Source organism: Syngnathus typhle, linkage group LG6 (genome assembly GCF_033458585.1).
Source record: "Syngnathus typhle isolate RoL2023-S1 ecotype Sweden linkage group LG6, RoL_Styp_1.0, whole genome shotgun sequence".
NCBI classification, from domain to species: Eukaryota; Metazoa; Chordata; class Actinopteri; order Syngnathiformes; family Syngnathidae; genus Syngnathus; species Syngnathus typhle.
This window is the reverse complement of record NC_083743.1, coordinates 3,536,391-3,556,425: the sequence shown is the minus strand read 5'-3', so window position 1 is coordinate 3,556,425 and position 20,035 is coordinate 3,536,391. Positions and strand designations below refer to the sequence as shown.

Genomic DNA, 20,035 nt, shown 5'->3' with positions numbered 1-20,035 from the left:
GATGAATTATTTCATCCTTTCTTGTTTTAATATCACCATTATCTGAATTACACCTTAAAATATTGAATTTTTTTCTCTCCCAAATCTGAATATTTTATGAAAGCACACATATACAAATGCCAAACCAACATTCTACAACGTTGATAATAAATGACGACGGTTTGGATGAGAAAAATCCAAACATCTGAACAAATACACATCGCTGACAATACAATCTGAATTGCTTTCTTTGTTGCCGTGTAAACAGTAAGCGATGAGGATGCCAACATGAACACATTCATCTTAATTTGCACGTCTCTTGGAGATTTTCTTTTTAACATTTCTACTTTACATATATGACTTATTAGAATGAGACAAACATGCACGTTTTGAAAAATCATCCCCCCAAAAAAAAAATGGCAGCAGATATTACAGGAAACATACTGTTAAAAACAAGGCAACAATAATACACTTCATTCAAAGTTTTGTTTCGGGAAAAGAGAATGTGATAGTTATCGGGATTTTACTGTACATTTTTTTTCATCCAGAAATCATTCGTTGAGAGTGATTAGAGATGAATAACTATATTTGAACACTCTTTTAATGTGACCTCCTGCTTACCGATGAAGATGAATGATGTTATTCTATCCAACATAGCAGGGCAAATCGGGTCCGACTGAAATCATGATAAGTCGTGAACGATGTGGGAAAAATAAAATGGCACCGATTGTTTCTTATGAACTAAAACGTTCAAAAATGATAAAAGGTGGCAGTTTCAAGTGGAATCCCCCTCATGTGTTATCGTGAGAGGTGGCTCCTATTACTGTACAAACCTTGACTAACATTTGGAAATTACAAGGCTGAATTGATAAACACCGTCATAATGTTAAAGGAGTAAGGAAACGCTATGTAAATGATGTCCTTTAAAAAAAACTGTAGCAGTTCTTTGAAGATTTAAAATAACATCGATGCTTATTTCTGGTAGCGCAGGTAAGACGTTTATATTAGCATTAAGCTAACTAATTTGCCACAGTTTGGTTGAACATTTGGGTTTTTTAAACATCTGGTGTTTATGTCTCCTTTGTTTTACTATTTGTCAGTTTGAGTTAACAAAGAGTGTTAGCTTCTTTTTCGAACAACTGCGTGAACGAGAGAGAGTTAGAATAGGCGCTAAGCAATAAGGGGAGATGTATATTATGAGTGGACAAAAAAATATTTTGTCAGAGTATGATACATTTTCCTTCTATTGCTTCAAGATAATGAACAATTATTTCCACACTGAATCCTCAGTGATAAATTAATTTGTGATTTTGTTTAGGGTACACAAGCTAATTAAAAAAAAAAAAACATTCACATAAAAAGAGGAGCATGGTTTGATGCGTTATTTCAACATCTGCATTAAAATCGATACTCTCACCAAAAGTTCGGTTTCGATGCCGGACGCCGTGGCCGTTCTACTGCTCGCCGGCCTTGCCTTTGAACTTGACCACCATGACGGTGATATTATCGGGGCAGCCGCGGTAGTACGACTGGAGGACGATGCTCTTGGCGCCAAAGTGCGGCTCGTCCAGACGCTCGCGGACGAAGCGCACGGCCTCTTCGTTGCTGAAGGTGTCCCACAGGCCGTCCGACGCCAGGATCATGAACTCTGGCTGGAGCTTGTTCAGGTCGAAGGAAAGGATGTCAGGGTCGGGGATGACCACGTTGAGGTTCTTCAGGGTGTAGTCGCCCAGGGAGCGAGACATGGCCAGGATTCCCTGGACGCGCCACGAGCCATTGAAACTGATGAATCCGCCTGACAACGAGAAAAAGCCAAAATAAGCTTGTTTACATGATTCAAAATGAGATTTTCTCTATTCCCGCAAATTCTCATTAATTCCAGTGGAACGTTCCCACCATTCGATTTTACAATCCCGCAAGATGACATCACTTCCTGTACTAGCTAGGGCGACATATTCTCGAGTGTCTCGGAAAACGTTTGAATTACATTCCGACTTTCTTACATGGCCAGGATGCGTCTCCGGTTTCCTCCTCAGCAAGCGAGCAAGGTCATAGCTTAGCATTTCAAAAACGCTGAGGTCAGGCTACAACAGACTGCAAAATGTACAAATACAACCCAGTGGAAAAATACATTACGTGTTCAGCATTGCATAAAAAAAAAAGGAGTTTTCATAAATTAGGGAAGATGAGACCACAGTGTCAGTTAGTTTTATCAGCTATTGATAATGATGAGAGGGAATATTTAGCTAATAGGTGCTTGGAAAATATTTAAATATGAATCATAAATATTGTTGAATAACTATGACTTTTCATTTAAAATCCACCCTTCCAGGGAAATTTGTGTCTACTATTTATAATCCTTAACATCACTTTGAGAAAAGCAAAAGGGTCGGCCATTTGTTTTTGAACCAATCGCCTTATTTGTTTTTTCCTCCAATACCTAACTCAACCGTTAGATGGCGATAAAGGACTATTATGCAAAACTGCCCCACAGGCTGACACCTCTGGCCCGGTGCCATCATCACCAACACTCCAGAGTGCATGCGGCAAGAGTCGGAGGCAGAATTATGGCTCCGAAACGCCGGCTGCGTTTGTTAACATTCAACCAAGGCAAACTGCCGAGTCAAAGAGCCGGCGACTGTTTTCACGTTGTTTCCCAAAGTGCCAAATTGATTTGTATGCAGTCAGTGTGCGTGTGTGGAATCTCTCACCAGCTTTCTGGATCCTCTTGCGCTCTTTCAGCTGGTAGGGCTTGTGGTCATGCGATAGCGGGATGGCCTTGCCGTCTTTATCGCACAGGACTCCGCGGGAGTCGCCGACGTTAGCTACCGTCAGCTCCTTATCGGACAGCAGGGCCACCAGACATGTGGTGCCTGAGGGAGGAGGAGCACAAGAAAGAATGTGACTGATGTGGAAATAATTGACGATAAACCCGAGTCCATCTCTTTGGGGGTAAATGAAGTGGAATGGCTCGGGATGAACCATACAAATATAGATCACCACTTCCTGCTTAAGCTTGAATTTTGCTATTAGGGAGTCATGCATTATTTACAAGATATTAAAGCAGGCATATTCTGCATTATTTTCCCTCATTTCAGTAACTATTCTGTGATGCATTCGAGTCAAAACACCCCAAGGATGAAGACTAGCAGCAGATTTTTGAAGGTTCTCAGGGGGCCATCTTGCCACTCCACTGTGGCGTGTGCCAATGTAAACATGGCTTTACGTTACCGCGACGACAAGCGACAGAGCTAAGGAGTCGCTCGGGGCAATGAGCCGACGCACGTTACTAGATGTGAAAAGTCTCACAGCGCACCACCAAACCTCCAAAAAACACTAATAAGTAACATGTTTTTAAATAAGTACCGTCATTTTCGGACTCTAAGTCGCACCGGAGTATAAGTCGCACCAGCCATAAAATGCCCTAAAAAGTGAAAAAAAAACCATATATATGTATATAAGTCAGCCCCCCCCACCCAAACTATGGGAAAAAACGCGACTTATAGTCCGAAAATTACGGTAGTAGTATTGCATTTTATAAAATGATACAAAAATGACATAATTAACTCAAATGCAACAAAGACAGTTTGCGCATTAAAATTTCATGCTCAATAAATGTGCGTTTTATGGCCACAGGGGGCAGTGTAATGCACACGGACATTGTTTTCACAGAGGATAAAGAATATATGCCAGAGAGGGTTGTATCAAATTTAAAAGGGCTAATATTAGCTGTGCGGCTACACAACACTCTTACTGTAACCTTTAAAAACAAAAGTGGGGAAGGCCTCGCCTTTCTATTTTGGCTCGTCAGCCCGACTGAACCTGTTCGGACTGAAGCCCTTTGTGTGCGATCCAAAATTTTTTTTTCTTATTTTTGCTCTCTCACACACACAAAAGACTAAAGTGGTGGGCGTAAGAGCTCGCTTTTGAAGAGCTACTGGGCATCCAGCTCTGGCTTTGACTACAATGGGATGTGTGAGGGCTGGGTTACATGAGGAAATGGCTGTAAACATGTAAAAATAGTCGAGTCAAACTCAGGATACAGTTTTAATAAACAGAAAACATGAAAATGAAAAGTAGTTTTAAGCGTGAAGCAATCCCATTCGTCCGTTGGTTGACTGACATGCAATTTATGTCGGAGATTCTTCAGGGAACGACATAAATCTCGTTTTAAAGGAGAGATGAGATCCGAGATTTCTCGGCAGCAAAACACTTTTAGTTTTCCCTTTTTGTGGCATTAGGTGAGATGAAGTCTTACATGGAAATAGAGAAATCCAGCAAGAGGGAGTGCGGTGAATACTGATGACACTTCGATGCAGACATTTTTTTTTTTTTTTAACGGGAGTGAAAAATAATTGCATGAGTACCTAATCCGACATATAGCTTCTCCTGCACTGTGCCACGCTGTTGGTTTAATTAGCCTTATCGGGATCCCATAGCGATAGAGATAATGGACGGAGACGGCTCGCTAGCATACTCTTGGCCAATTAGGCAAGCCTTTGCTGAGCAACTCGGGCGCCGATCCCTATTAAAATAGCGCATGCTATGTTCATGCTAATTATCCGTTTAGCTTGGACAAAAAAAAAGATTGAGGTCTCCACCCAAATTACAATCCACATTTATTGTTAGACATTATGGAAAGTACTAAATATAAATACGTGTGGGCGAAATTATAAAATTGTTCTAGGCCCTTCTGTAAACCCACAAAGTTCAAGCTAGCCATGCTATAAAAGTTAGCAACAGTGAGACAATCTGAGCTAAACAAGCGTTTTACAGATTTGGAATATGATTTTGAAAAAGGGAAAGACCGGACAAATGGCGCTAGGAAAAAAAAAACGTTATGCTAAAAAAGATTTATGGCTAAAATAGTTTTTAAAATCCTGCCTCATAAAGTCATTCACCTTGCGAGACAAAAACAAGTGGACGGAAAGATGGAGCACAAACAACCACGTCTGCTGTCACTTTTCATGATGCCACTCACGCATCAGTGGGCAACTTGTGTTGTGTGTCAAAACCTGCCGTTGTGCGACAAAGTTCACGCCGTCACGTCAAGGTTAGGCGTCGACGCACACGGCGCTGCGTCAAGGTGACTGTTTCCGACCTGAAGCTTACGGCCAATTCCATTAAAGTCACATCACTCTTATCGCCACTCGGTGTTTGCTGATAAGCGGCGAGGGGACGGAGAGCCCGTGGGGGAATGAATCAGATATATCTACGCCGACTACGAGTTCATCTGGGAGCATCTCCCTCGCTCGCTCCCCTGCCGCTTAATTCAGTCCCCGATTGGAATAAAGAGGAGATAGCTGGGAATCAGCCACAATTGGAAGAATGAGCCATTACCTGATCAGCAATTAAGACACTGTAATAAATTCCAATTCTAAACAAGCATTACCTTTGTCTAAGTTAACTCACAGCCAATGCGTCTCGCTGTCTGGACGAAAATAACAGCTCTGGACGGAAGCCCGTTGCGCGATTAAAAGCTCACAAAGAAAAGAAAAAAGACAAAAGGGATGAGGAGATGGCTTTTCTTGCTGGAGTACAGAAGAAGAAAACGACCAGCGTAAAAAAGGATAAAGAGGTCGGCGGCGGGCGAGTTGTCGCCTTTTGCGAGGAGCTGTCGCCGAAAGAGACTTGAATATTTTTATTTTTTTTACAACCAATGTGTCATGTGAGCTTTCTCGAGTTGATGAGGTGGAGAATAAACTGCTGACATGGGAGTCACATGTTGGAAATCAAGTTATTATTCATTGTTCGAACCCCTAATCCAATTTAACAATCTAACCCCTTCACCCTGTCTTTTTTTTTTTTTGGTCTTCCTGAGCGTGAAGGTTTATGAAACTTTAAAGTCCCAGCAAATGGAAAATCTATCTTGGTATACTCATACCAGAGCGATAATAGTTTAGGAATTGACATTATAGTTATTTTTCAATTTGTTGTGACTTGTTAGCTTTATTTTTTTCGAGCAGGTTTCATTTGTTTTATTTTTGAGTATTTTCTTATTGGTGTGGTGCGGGATAAAAAGGCATGTTTTAGAGACAAATAATTATTCATTTCAAAATTTCAAAATACTCCAACGGTGGCGATGAATACAAGATCGGCTTTTACAAGTCTACAGACAATGGCGCGGCAGCAAATAAAAGCGGAACAATCGATACTGAAAATTACTGCACAGCACAGGGGCTATGTACACATCATACCCCATGAGAGGGGGAGAAAAAAAAAAACTTCATCATGATAATAAACTTTATTGCTCATTCAAGGACGGCCATAAGTCTTAATAATATTCCCCACTCACTGAGATATTTACCAACCTGCTAGCGGTGAGTGTTCGTATTTTTGCGGGGAATTTGAAATCATTGGAAGAGTCGTTACAGGCTTTATGGACCAACTGGGGGATATTTTTCAATCCTATTTTTTTTTTTATTATTGCGCAAATGAAGAATCTTTAGAGACTTTTTGAATTAGGCTGCTTACATCACTCTCCTTCCCGCGCGGCTTTCAACGACTTCCGCACGTCCCCTTCGTCTGACCCCCCCCCATATCTACTACCCACCCACTCCTCACCCCTTGTATCCCTCCAGAAATAATTACTACAAGCCTTTTGAAGATTGGCTTGTATTTAAACAGCTGAATAAGCAAGGCCCGAGGGTTGCTGACAGTCATTGTTCAACAGGAGAAGACTGAAAGAGTGTGAACTTGAAGACATCACCATGGTATGCTTAATTCCAACCTGTTTTACAACCACGCAAAGTAAAAATGAACAACGGAGATAACGTGGTTGCACAAGTGTGCACACCCTCTGACACACGTACACACCTGCTTCATTGTATGTGGCGGAGAGCTTTGTCAGTATTTCCCGGTCCAACGTCAAGATCTGCTGCTCCAGGATAGACGGGTAGGACAGGGTGTCCTTTTTCTCCTCCTTCTCTTTATCCTTTTCCTTATCCCGCTCTCGCTCACGTTCGTAGGTCAGCAGCTGCTGGCGTAGCGCCTCCGGCAGGTGAGCCTTTGCGTAGTCAGCAGCCGCCTGATAACAGACAATGGTGAAAGAGAGAGAGAAACTCAAAACTGAGGTCCATGTAAATACATTTTGAGACTCGTACAAAATTAGATTTGGTCTCAGTGGGTGAGGCAGAAAATATTTCTTTTTGATGCAATATCAGGAAAGAATTTCAATTCCTCATATTGTCCTAAGCAACCGTTTCCTGTGTGGAATTTAAGTTCACATTTTCTCCATTGGACTTTGGATGTTCCAGAGTGTCATGAGTCGTTATCGATTTATTGTGTAAAACAAATAAACCCAATAAATACTGATTTAAAAAAAAAAAAGGAAATTAAATGGCATCAAAAAACAGAGATGCACTAATGTCTGAGTAAGCTAATTTAGCTCACCCTTTTTTTTTTTTTGCAGCCTTTCTCTACCCCTGACTCAGCGCAGAATCAGGAAAACAAATCCCACTCAACCAAGGTCATGAGGTTCAGGTGAGCACACATATCAGATAATACACTTCACGGAGGCGTCACTAGATCACATTTCATTTGTTCTTGGGAAGAATCTGTAAAAAAAACCAAAGTATCGTCTCAACTTGAACGATTTCAGGCCGAATTACAGAGATACGACGAGCCAAACGCTGAGCCCGTTTCTTCCGTCTTCCTTTCAAACAAACCCCCATCTTCCTTTCCTCCGTCGACGTCTCATTATGAAAATTGCTTTTGTGGAATCTTGTTTTTCTTCTTTCACTCATCTACACCGTGTGTGTGTGTGTAGCTGAGTCGCCGCAGCTTGTCTTCACCGGCTCGCTTCCTCGCGTCCAAACACTACCGATGTTTGCTTCCCCCCCTTGAGTGTGTCTCCATTTAAATTCTCATCATCCTTCCCCGTCTGCTTCCGTGGTAACATTCCACACCGCAAAATTTATCATTGTGCATTATTCCCCCGTAGCGACCGTTGAAGTGCCTCCATCCTGCGGTTGCCATGAAAGGAGCCAAGATAATAAACCGAGTTCAGGGGTCATAAATAGAACAGGAAGTGCATTGTCCCGCTGCGTCGTACAGTGCCAATTACTGAGCAGTTTAATTGACGGGCCTGTCAAGCGGAATAAAGGGCTGGTGGCAAAGTCCCTCATGTCAGACCCAAATAGAGCTTCGCTATACATTATAAATGTATGAGCTATGCCTAAGCAGATGTTCAAAGTGAGTTTGGGCTTGTGTCCAGTGGAGAGATTCTTTAGTGAATTAAAAATTGCTGCATAAAAAAAAAAAGACAGGCAGAGGTGATTGTGTAATAAAAACAGAATAACTCAATATTTGGACAGATGGCGGAAATTAAGTATCAGTGCAGTGATATTTATTACACGCTGTCACAGTCGGAGTAAAAGTAAGGGAGCAAAGTAGTTGGACAAAAAAAGAAAAATTAAGACAACCTGTGAGCCAGGGCTGGTCGAGCGCCTCGTTGTTGCCTCTGAGTGTGCGCCTCATGCAGAGGAAAGCAAACGAGCCAAGAAGGGGAAATTTATTTATTTATCCATCCATCTATCGATTTACATTTACCGATTTATTTATCCATCCATTTATTTATTTTAAAGAAGTCCTACATGACAAGTAGCTTGTGGACAGGAGCCGGTGCGACAGCTTTAGAACGCCTCGTTGAAGGGGCGAGGAAAAGCCCGGTGGGATGTTCAACCCCAATCTAGTCCATAATGAGCTTTCCTGTTTATGGTTTCTGTAGTATGAATCCTTTTGCTCTTTAAACCCAACACATTCATTAGCCTCAAATATGCCAGTCAGTCCCCTAATCGTTAAGTTATGTGGGCAATTAAAGTGACAGAATGAATATGACACGCAGATTGACCTTTCATTTTCCCTGCATATAATTATATTGAAACCAAAATAGGATTGGGGGTGAATATATAAAAATTGTGAGCAAACTGCCCACATGGACGGACAAAAAGCATCGCTCTCAACCCACACACACACACACGCTGCATCATCCATCCTGTCACGACACTTGCCAGGCCCAGAGAAACACTAGTGCGTCTGAAATATTTTTTATCCATCACATCTAAAAGTCATACAAGCATTCCTTTAAAAAATCCCCCTCAGGGAATTTTGTACAAGGAGCACAAGAATCTTTTTTCTCCCCCTGCTGATGTTTTGACAGATAAAGTCATCGGTGGAGAAAAAGGAAGAGAAGAGGACACACTGACTGGAAACGGGAAGACCACTCATTAGTATCACTCGAGTGCATCGTTTCGACAGGAAGGAAAGAGAGTTGGTTCCTCCTGATGGTTTGAAATGAACCATCAAAGCGACGGCATGCAGAGAAATGATAAAGTGCAGTAGATGACAGGCAAGTGAGAAATGGAGACGTTGGCTGGATTTACACTGCGGGGACTCAATTTTCGTGCCCGCCGTAAGTCATCAGTGGAGTTTTCTTCCTTTTGGTATTTTTCTAAAGTTGAGTCAAAGTCGATATATTATGATAATGATAATAATAATGCATTCATAATAATTGATTGAAAGTATTGCACCACCTAAGCCAAAACTTACACCTGCTTTTAGCTGGTCTAAAATTTTATCTACCGTAATTTTCGGACTATATGTCGCGGTTTTTTTTCATAGTTTGGGTGGGGGGGGCGACTTATACTCAGGAGCGACTTATATACATATATGTTTTTTTTCACTTTTTTGGGCAATTTATGGCTGGTGCGACTTATACTCCGGTGCGACTTATAGTCCGAAAATTACGGTACTTTCTGTCATCAAGTTGCCAGGGCAAAACAAACATCTGTCCATAATGTGTGCGAATCCTAAATGTTGTATTTTGTCTGCTGTTGTTGAGCAAACATGACCAATTTTATTTTATTTTTTAAATTAACAAATCAGACCAATCCGTTTGACCCGGATCGGGTTTAAAGGGCCTTCGGCACCAGGACTGTTCTCCTGCCTCAGGAAAGAAAAGTAACACGGCTTAGGAAAACCAAACTAAAACAACAAAAACACTCTCTACTCAGTTGGGAAATATTTGTTTAGCCTCGCAAACACTCCCGTGTGTTCTCACGCACAAATCTTAGCCTGGCATCGCGAGAACTATTTTACTCACCCAAACATTGAATCTCACAGAACCACAACAAACACAGCACAGATGGGCTGTAGTCTGGAGGATTTACAGAGGTATGCAGCCACACTGTGAGATTCAAATAAGATACCAACTGAACACACACAGCCACGGTCAGTCAGGAAAAAGATCTTTCCTCATAGAATGAAGGCAACTATTACAGAGATAGGGGGGGTTGGACATCTGTCTCTTCGTAGTAGAAGTAAGACCTCACCGGGTGTCCTTCCCATGACAGCTGCTCCATTCCAGGAAGGTGAAAACTCAGATTAAACCGTAACGGTCCACGAGGAAAGCTCATGTGCTCGATGCATTCGCCTCACCTTCGAGAAAGACGTGCACACACTTCACCCGATTGTTTTTATTATATTCCTGCGATCTGAAGCTTGCGTCTTCTGGTGGAACCTGTGATATCGATCGATTGTATGAATATTTACATCGTAATGCAAGCTTGCCTAAATTAGACCGGGTATTTACTCTCATTGCCATGCGGAGTGCGCTTGCATTCCTGAGGACTGCTGGAGTGTTGCACCCTGCCACAGCTCATCACATTCTAATGAACGTCGTCACGTCACAAGTCTGTCAAACACACACTCACGGACACACACACACACACACACACACACACACACACCAACGAAGCATCTTCGTTTGCCTCTCGACAAGATTCGAAGGCCCTTATCAATCATTTTCTGGACGGATAATCCGTAAAAAGGATTTCCTGATAGATTAATGGCATTTGTCTGAAAGCCGTTTAATACTTGAAAAGCTCCACACGCACTCTTGTATCGTTCAGTTGTGACTTCACACAAACTGCCCCGAGCTGTGTTAAAACCCCAAAACTTCACTCGACTGATTTATACCACCGACTCGCTGCCGCTAACAAAATGCAGGCGAGCCCGCCCGCCCGCCGCCACCGCCGCCGCCTCACACAGGGAGTGTTGTTACATTAAAACTCAAATGGAGCCTCAGCCAAACCTCAATTACAAGCCAGTAACAAAGAAATGCAGTTCTAAAATCAGAATTTATATCTTCATCAATCAGAGAGTCATCCAGGTCCTGAAGAAGCAAAGCAGCCCCAGACCATCAATTAGTATAACTGTTTCACTTTTGGTATCTTTCTGAACTTCTCTCCTAAAAGTCTCAGGAAGCATTTCGGCATTTTTATTTATTTATTTATTTATTTATTTATTTATTTATTTATTTATTTATTTATTTATTTATTTATTTATTTATTTATTTATTTATTTATTTATTTATTTATTTATTTATTTATTTATTTATTTATTTATTTATTTAAATCTCTTGAATGAGCCTAACTTAAATGTGGGAGGATGTTGGAGGAAGCCACATAAACACAAAGAGCCAAGATAGCAATGCAGGACCGACCGCTCCACCGTCACTGTTGCTTATGCAAGCAAATTCTCGTGGCTTCCAAAAGCAAATACGGTATGTAAAAAAAGAAAAGACTAAAGAGGCTTAAACTATTTTCTCCGATAGACCTCATTATAAGTGGACTTAAGTTGTCAGCATTAGAGTCTAAGCACGAGCCTGTCTGTGCGTAGCGTGGGAGGGAAGCTATCAAGGTGCGGCGGCCGAGACGATTCAAGAGCTGGACCGTGCGGCATTTGTCATCGCCGCGCTCTCCGACACGGTGATAAATCTGGCTCATTGTCTCCGCTCTGCAGCTCTCGCTCCCACGTACGCACACTGGTGCTCTTGGCTCACACTCGTAACGCACCTCTGATGCGAAATATCAATTTGCATTTGTCGCCGGCGTCGCGCCGCCAGCATAATGCACACCCCTGCTGTGGTAGCGTATCACTCAGTTGCAGGGGAACCATCAGCTTTGCTTAAAATACTGCACATCAAAGCTCTTCTACGACCGCCATTTGGATAAACGCGCCGTGGCTTCTTTTCAGACGTAAATGTCGACGAACGGTGGAGGAGTGGAAAATAATTTGGACTTGAATAGCTAGCAAGCTCTGTTTGTGTTTTACAACACGAGGCCTTACGTGGGTGTGGAAGGAGGAAGGGAAATGTACACCGATTTTTTCTGGTTTTGTTGCTTCTTCATATAAATACTGTATCTGTAGTTATGACAACTACCGTGAGGCATTTTTAAAAAAACGAATTTTTGATTATATTCACTTGAATAAGTGGGATGTTAATTAATGACAATAGTAAACAACAGTTGAGAAACTTAAATTCAAGCAGCATAGACCGGTACCTTATTTACAATTTTTAAAAATGCCATTTTTGTCTTGTAATTGTGCTGAAATTTATTTCGGGCGAATATTGTTTTTGTTTTTAAACAAACTTTTATTTATTCTTGAACAAGGTTCACTCCTTTTTAAATTATCATGACTGATAAATAACAATACACTTCTAAGAGAAATATTTGCGCTGTCAACTACCGTAAATTCAGGACTATAAGCCGTGACTTTTTTCCCAAATTTTGAACCCTGCAGCTTATAGTCAGGTGCGGCTTATATGAGGATTTTTTTCATGATTTTTGTGATGACTTGATCACTTTTATACACTGCGGTATCTTGAAGAAAAAAACAACAACAAAAATACTATTTTGAAACACTACTATGGCTGCTGCTTATTCTGGCTGTGTTGCTTGTGACTCTTATGAGCTTTAGTAGGAATGCACGCTAGGTGACCTGCGTCAAAGGGCTCTAAACCCTTCGTCACAGGCAATGTTGAGAAAGACATGTTAAAGTATGTTATAAAAACTTTAAAAAGGCTTTCTGTGAACGGTCTTTCTTTGTAAAAAAAACGCGTGTGCACGTGCGGCTTATAGTCCGGTGCGGCTTATATAAGAAAAAAACTAAAATATCCCCCAATTTTAGCTGGTGCGGTTTATAGTCCGGTGCGGCTTATAGTCCGGAATTTACGGTATATTAATTGTATACTTTTTTGTCACATTCCTTGTATTGTCTCTGTCTCCGAGACTAACATTTTCCTCTTGACACTATTTAGTACTGCAACGACGAGCTACAAATATTAGTTGAGCAGTGCCTGCCGAAGAGAAATTGGAAAAAGCTTGTGTGTTTTCTTTGTACCACAGTAATTAGTTGCTATGCAACCATTTTTCTGGAAGCGTGAAAAGAAAAATAGCACATAAAAACAGATGCAACCTTGTGAAAGCCTGTGGCCACAACAAGGCACACTGCCACACCGCGCTGCCAAGTGTCGCCTTGCTTATTCCGACTCGACAGCTTCCTGGACGCTTTTGCCGCCTCTTCCTGTGTCCATCCTTCCATCGGCCACTCACATCTCCATACAGCTGGCTTCTTTGACACAACAACTCTTTCAGAAGAAGAAGCACCCCGCGCATAGCAAGTAAGCTAGCAGCGGTCATATGCTACAAATCTGTTTATTTCAGAATAGAAGGATAATTAGTTTCACAGGTTTGTTTTTCCACATCGCTCGTCGTTGCGTCAAAGTCTAAAAGTCGGTCCAAAGAACAAAAAAAAGCGACGCCCTCCAACTAAAAATATGCCACCGCCAAGACGAAATGTTGCTAGCGAGGCGGCGGCGTGGTAAGTAAAAGTCACAGAGGCCCTTTGGGACGGGAGGCAGAAGACTCTTTAATATTTCAAGGCAGCGATAAGGACGTCGGGCGGACTGCGGAGAGATAAGATGACTGCGGGCCGGGCTGGTTGGGGACATTAAAAGCTAAGGGGGGGAAACAGATTTAGCGGGGTAGATATACTGTAAATCTGGCGAAGCTAAACAGCGTGTTCTCACAAGAATGGAGGGTATCACGGAAAAAAATACTTTAGGTTGGATTCATCCTAAAAATAAATGTTTAAAGGAGCTCAGTGGGGTATCAGAACGAGGGAAAGAGGCAGTTATGAAGAAGAGTTGAATGATCGGAGGAAGAGACAGAGAGTGAAATATAAGGTTGCTTTGGAGAAAGGTCAACGGAGACAGAGGAAAGATTTAAAACTGAGCAAAGAGGTGGAAAAGTATGTCATGTTTTCTCGAGGGAGAAAAGCGTAGGTGCCCTGGCTTTCAGCCTGGCAGCCATATGAGAAAGAAGAAAAAATGGGGGGGGGTCTTCGCTGCACCATCATGGCCAATCATTTGAACTTTCGGGCTCTGACTGTCTTCACATGCAATTTTAAAAGTAAAGTTGACGCTTCACCACGTTTGTCACATATGGCCTCCACTTGCTGAGGAGACTTGACGTCCTTCAACCATTGAGAGGAGACATGGCAGACAGAAATAGAAAGAAACTTCATCGAGTCGTTAAGAAAGCTAGTGCGGTTGCCAACGAGGAGGTGGACCTTGGCCAAGATGACATCCGTTAAGGACAGCAACTCCTTGTCATCTGGTTCTTTTTCCATAAATTGTATATGATTCCCTACGGAATCAATAATGTACTCTCCTTCTTCTCTTGCCTCTTTTCAGCCTAGCAACTGGAAGCAGAGCTCCCAGTCTTGCTACCGGATGAACTCATTAAATAAACTCAGGAAAGGGCAGCGTACGTCTGTGGTTTGCAAACAAATACGAGTTTCTGGTTGTGTAAACAAACGCACCGCACGGAGGAGACGTCACTAAAAATAGTGTCAAGTTCAGCAGGGAAGGGAACATGGTTTGGGGTGGAGTAAGGGAATGAAGAAGATGAGCAGGAAAAAAAAAATGAACCCGAGCTGTGCAGTTAATGTATAGTCCCAACCTCCCTGGTGGGATTAGCGTAAATCTAATACGCCCCGCTGTCACTTCAACTCCTTTTAGCCTCGGCTTATAGAAGCTCTCAGGAAGGGAGCGTGGCTCCTTGGAGCCTGGAGCTGTTAGCATTAGCGCACAAGCTTCCTCTGCGCCACATTAATCAATTTGCAATTGTGCTTACCTTGTCTACCGTTCGCTCTGAGCTATCGTTTAGCCAAATAGTCAATCACAGCTATAAATCTGGTCCAAGTATCATTTCTAGGCCAAATCTGAAATATATGGCTATTGTTCAATAACTGCCTGGTCGCAAGAGGAGTTGTGATGTCACTGGAGTCGGAATGTGTCACGTGTCCTGTTTATGATTTTCTAAACGAGATCTGGAGGGTGAGAGACAAACAATAAACTCTGGCAACAAAGCGAGGCTTTGTCTAAAGTTGACCCCAAAAAAATACGACTAAACACTCAATCTCAATAAAAGAATTTTGTTCATTTATCACAAGTCCTAAATTTGCTTCCTAATAAGTCCTAATCGAAATCGTTCCCACCTCGTTTATTTACTGCTCGAAGGCTCACAACAATTTTTGTCCATGTAAAAAGCAGCTTTCTTCAGTGTAACTCCCCGAAGACTCATGAATTGATTGGAATGGATATATTTTTGTCTCTTGCCCTTGGTGGAAAATCCTGACTGCCTGGTAAAAATATTACTCTAGCTATTTATTGATGCAATAAACTCCAACCCTTATTCACTCGTGCGGATAAAAAGTCAAGAACATGTCGCTCTTAACTGATAGTAAGAATGTTACCGTGGTGATGACTGCTTCTTTGTATATTTAAAACAATTTTCTTAGCTAATGCTAATTAACGCCGTAATGTAAATCGCCTTTGCTATTCTAGGAGCGGTGCCTATCCCAGTCAACGTGGCTTTGGCTTTGCAAGCTGCTGGTGATATTTAAAGATTTGCTCCTCACGCTCAAGAGTTCCTCAGTGAATCGATACCATGTGCAAATATTAAACATGTGTATGAGCCGCATTCCTTCCATTCGGATTGGTCTATGCGTGCGAGACGGCGTGTGCACATCTGAGCGCCAGACCGGTTTAAACAGTTGGATTCCGAAAAATTATGGTTGGGGTAGACAAACTATTCCACAAAAATGCACCTGCTCTACCCATCTGCAGAGGAACAAGAAGAGCTACATTTCTGTGGACTCAACAAACGCAATGTAAAGAACCGTAGCGATGCGGCTAATGCTGAACAGCTGCCGCTTGCGAGATTTTTCTCAGTCAACATTCTTCCCCTCTCAAGACACAACGGTCTCGAGCGTTTCTCCCAAAAGGCGCTCAGAAAATCGCGTATAGAATTAGACGACCGTTTATTGATTGCAAGAAGAAGCAGTCGTTCACTTCAGAAACTGTCGATATTCTCCTTTTAAAAACAACGCGATTAGGCTAGCAAGGCCAGTCGATTACGATCCTGATTAAGGCTGTTAATCAGCAAGCGATGGATTCCTAAGACCATATTTACAGCAGCGTGAGCCAATTTATGCAAAGTTTACAAGAAGGTCGGAATGGGTTGTCTGATTTTAAAATTCTTCCGAGAGAAGCATTGGATTTTTTTTTCGACACTAACATTGCAAAAGACACGCATGCACACATTTGCTTTCTTTGCTCTCCCCAGACTGCAGCCTTTGTTCGCTCCGTCTAATCCTGTAATACCAACAGTGCATTTAGCCACATACCAGCTTCCTTTCATCTACCCCAAGTGAGGACCAGTGCAGGTTGAATGCAAACAACTTGGTGTTTGGACTAAATAACCCCAAAGCGTTCCAAGCTAAAGAAAGCTGCACAGTAGAAAGAAAGAAAAAAAAAGCCAAACATGTAGCTGTATTAATATTCCACACCGGTCTCGCAGTGTATAAAATGGCTACTCCAAAGTTGCAAAGAAGAGGAACCGTGCCGCATGACTACTTCGATTGCTCCCCCGAAGCACCATATATTTTACAAGTTTTGAAATGAATAATAAAGTTGAAAATAAAATGGCCTTTCAGACTGAATATAAAGCAAAGGGAAAGTAAGGACAATGCAGGACAGTTCTGCCAAGGCTGTAAAATGCTTACTGGCGCTATTTTCTTACTTCTTCTACGATCTTGGGGGCGTTAAAAAAAAATATTGATTGTTGATTTATCATGTTTTGAAGCAAAGTAGGAGTACTCTCCGTATGCGCATATCAAAAATGGTCCTCGGAGTCTCGCAGTGAACAATTTGGCAGCGAGGGAAGAGCCTGAATGTGACGAATGACTCTTGTTGAGATTTCGTGCAGGTTATCCTGTGTCAGCTAAAAGCCACTGTCTATTTAATGGATAAATCCCCTCACCGAGCCGGAAATGAGTCCAATGTGACCATGGATGGCCACTGATAAATTTAGATAGAGAGGTATAGGCACTGAGCACGGGGAATTCAATTGTGCTGAGGTTGGAGGAGGAGGAGATCTGTTCTGAAGCATCTGGTCAGGACCAGTAAAGGCTTAAATTTGAGGTTACTGAATAGTAATGGTAAGGTGAAGTATAGAAGTACTTAAAAAAATGAACAGCTCAAGGCCTGGAATTCGGTGCACATTTTCTTTAACAAAAAAAGTTGTTTCTCAAGGACATTCAGTAATGAAGCAGCTTCTCGCTAACATGAATAAACACAGTGTATCGCCAATATTTATTTCTGGCATGTCGTCAAACCACATGTTGGGTCACAATCTTTAAAAAGGAACTGCAACAGGCTCTAGGGGAGGGGAAAAAAACAGCATATGACTGGTTTAGGTCAAAAGCTGTCAGTAGTCAACTCGGAACTTTGACACAAAGACTGAATTATCCTTGAAATTGCAGATATTATCTGTGTTTCCACTTTTCTGTTTTTTTTTTTGTCAGTCAACAACTAAAACGGAGTCAAACGGAGTCAGGATAAAAGCACAAAGTGCCAACCGTGCTTTGTGGCTTCAACAGTGCACGGTTGTACTGGTCGATGAGGCCATTTTGGGACAGGGCAGGTCAACTTTGTCAAATGAAATGGTACATATCAAAAGTACAAAAGGAAGAAGAAGAAGAAAAGGTATTGATTCTCAGTCAAAGTATTAAAATATTTTATTTTAGTAAAATGCAAAAAAAATATTAGCAAATATGCAAATTTACAGCTACCGAATTGAGACTGTGGTTTTGATTTGTAATTTCACCAATCACCACTAGATGGCAGATGAGCCTACACTGGCTTTATGAGTAGGCCTAATAATTTTGGGGCAGATTTGAAATATGTACCTCAATAATGTTACAATTTTGAGGAATTTGAGAAAAAAAAAAAAAAAAAGAATGTACTTATTTTGTTGTTTGCAACAAACCATCTATTATGTTAGAATAATGGCTCATACATTTAAAATAAGAAATGTAATAAGAATTGAATATATTAGGAGCATGCATTCGTAAATTGATGTCCCTCCAACATTTAAAATGCTCTAAAAAGTTTCCCTGCAGTACACATGCACAAGTGTTGCGCTGTACCAAGGAAATTGCGTGTCAGTGTAAATTCACAATGTGTGTGTCACTAATTTACTAGATGCTCCTGAAAGACAAGATTTGGTAGCTGGTCAATTACGAAAGGACAAAACCTGTTTGGAGATGTATACATCATGACATTGACACCTGTGAAACTGGTTCACAATTTTACTCACTGATGACAAGTCTTTTCGCTAGCACTTCCACCAACAGTTGAGTTTCAATGATTGTTCGGTTTGATAAATGACTCTTCCCCACTAGGTTGCCAGAGTCAGGGTTGATTGTACAAATGAAATGATCAGTGTGATACCTTTGGAGATTAAAGACCAAGTTAGATGTCAGAAAAGTTCAATGACTGGTATCCCAAAAGATATATTTAGAATCCAAATTACACAACTACAACAAATGACAAGTTTCCCCTTCGGATAATCCGATTGGAGTGTCATGTCATCACAGCTATCTTGATGTCATCTTTAAAACAGCCATTTGAACTTGAGATGGTTTTTTGGGGGGGGCTAGGAATTGTCAGATGCTCAGGACATTTTTTACATTGAAGGGGGAATACTTTTGTTTGGGATTAAAATGTTCCGTGAGACCAGTTTTGGAACTCTCCCGACATATTCAGACGTGGCTAATTCAAGGACATGTCAAGTGGACAAAAGGTTCATGTAAGGCAACAGCACTGCCAGAGTTGAAGCAAGTGTCATTGTCAGAAATATTTTGCTTGGCCTAATATTTACATGACACAAACAAAATGCCCCCCTGGCGTTTTATTGTAAGACCCTAAACTGAACAGGTGTTGTATGTCATTCTGAATCACTTGCCTCTCTGAGACAAAGCCGAGGAACTCACCTCTCCGCCGTGGCCGTCAAAAATCCCAAAGATGGACGGGTGGCTCTTGTTGACAACGTCGGCGAGCACATCGTAGCGGTCCTCCATGTGGTCCCGGCGCCCTTGGATGGAGTACACGGCGACGTTGTGGCTCTTCAACTCCCACGTCTTGGCGAACTCGGCGTCCAGGACGTCCAAGCCGCCAAAGCGCTCGTTCTGCATCATCTCGGCCACCTTCCCCTTGACCATCTTGACGGCGTCGCGGCTCGACTTGACGATGGTTTTCACTTCGTCCGTGTGGAAGAAGTAACTCCATAAGGCCAAGCTGATGCATAGTAGGAACAGGGTCTCCGGCCGGAGCAGAAAATAACGCATGATACGACCTAACAGGGACAGCAGGGTCATTGTATCCTCTATCATCTATTATGGTTTTCACGCGTGGGGGTACCGCGGCAGGTAGTGCGCGCTTTTACGCCGGCCGATTTCACTCCATGGCTGGCGTGTGCTCCGAGGACCGGTCGAGGTGAAACGGACTCATTTAACCCAGAAACTGGACAATCAAAGAAGAAATGACACTTCACGCCGATGAGTTGGAGCCGACCACTTCAGCGTTCAATCCCGCAGAGAAAGACGCTCAGTTCGCTCTGCCCATTTGGGTCGTCGTTCGGCAAGTCCACCACGCCAGACTACGACGAAACAGCGTACCAGTCCGGGGTCGAGCTATGGAGGAGTCTGTTCTTTTGGACAGACAAGTGACCCCCCACCCCCGTCCCTCAAAATAGCTGCTCGATGTGCGTCCTTACATTCCCAGCTGCCACACTGGATGCGACCGAGCACTGCTGCTCGCGGAATACATGGGCCGTGATGCCTTCACGTACACTAAGTTATCTAA

At 42.2% G+C, this 20,035-nt stretch overlaps 1 protein-coding gene across 1 annotated transcript; it reads right to left on the bottom strand.

Moving 5' to 3' along the window:
- Positions 1–4: 4 nt before the first annotated feature.
- ppm1lb (protein phosphatase, Mg2+/Mn2+ dependent, 1Lb) lies at positions 5–20,010 on the bottom strand. The gene is made up of 4 exons (XM_061280765.1): positions 19,165–20,010; positions 6,796–7,006; positions 2,691–2,852; positions 5–1,774 (listed from the first exon to the last, which is right to left on the bottom strand). The coding sequence occupies exons 1-4, from the start codon at positions 19,561–19,563 to the stop codon at positions 1,434–1,436; spliced, it is 1,113 nt and encodes a 370-aa protein (XP_061136749.1). The 5' UTR covers positions 19,564–20,010; the 3' UTR covers positions 5–1,433.
- Positions 20,011–20,035: the final 25 nt, after the last annotated feature.

What these genes read in the sequence shown, in the direction of transcription:
- ppm1lb (XM_061280765.1), bottom strand. Translation starts at nt 19,563, where the DNA reads ATGATAGAGGATACAATGACCCTGCTGTCCCTGTTAGGTCGTATCATG. An exon ending in CGCCACATACAATGAAGCAG is followed by an intron (nt 2,853 to 6,795) that starts GTGTGTACGTGT and finishes CTCCTCCCTCAG; the next exon opens with GCACCACATGTCTGGTGGCC. An exon ending in CAAGAGGATCCAGAAAGCTG is followed by an intron (nt 1,775 to 2,690) that starts GTGAGAGATTCC and finishes TCTCGTTGTCAG; the next exon opens with GCGGATTCATCAGTTTCAAT.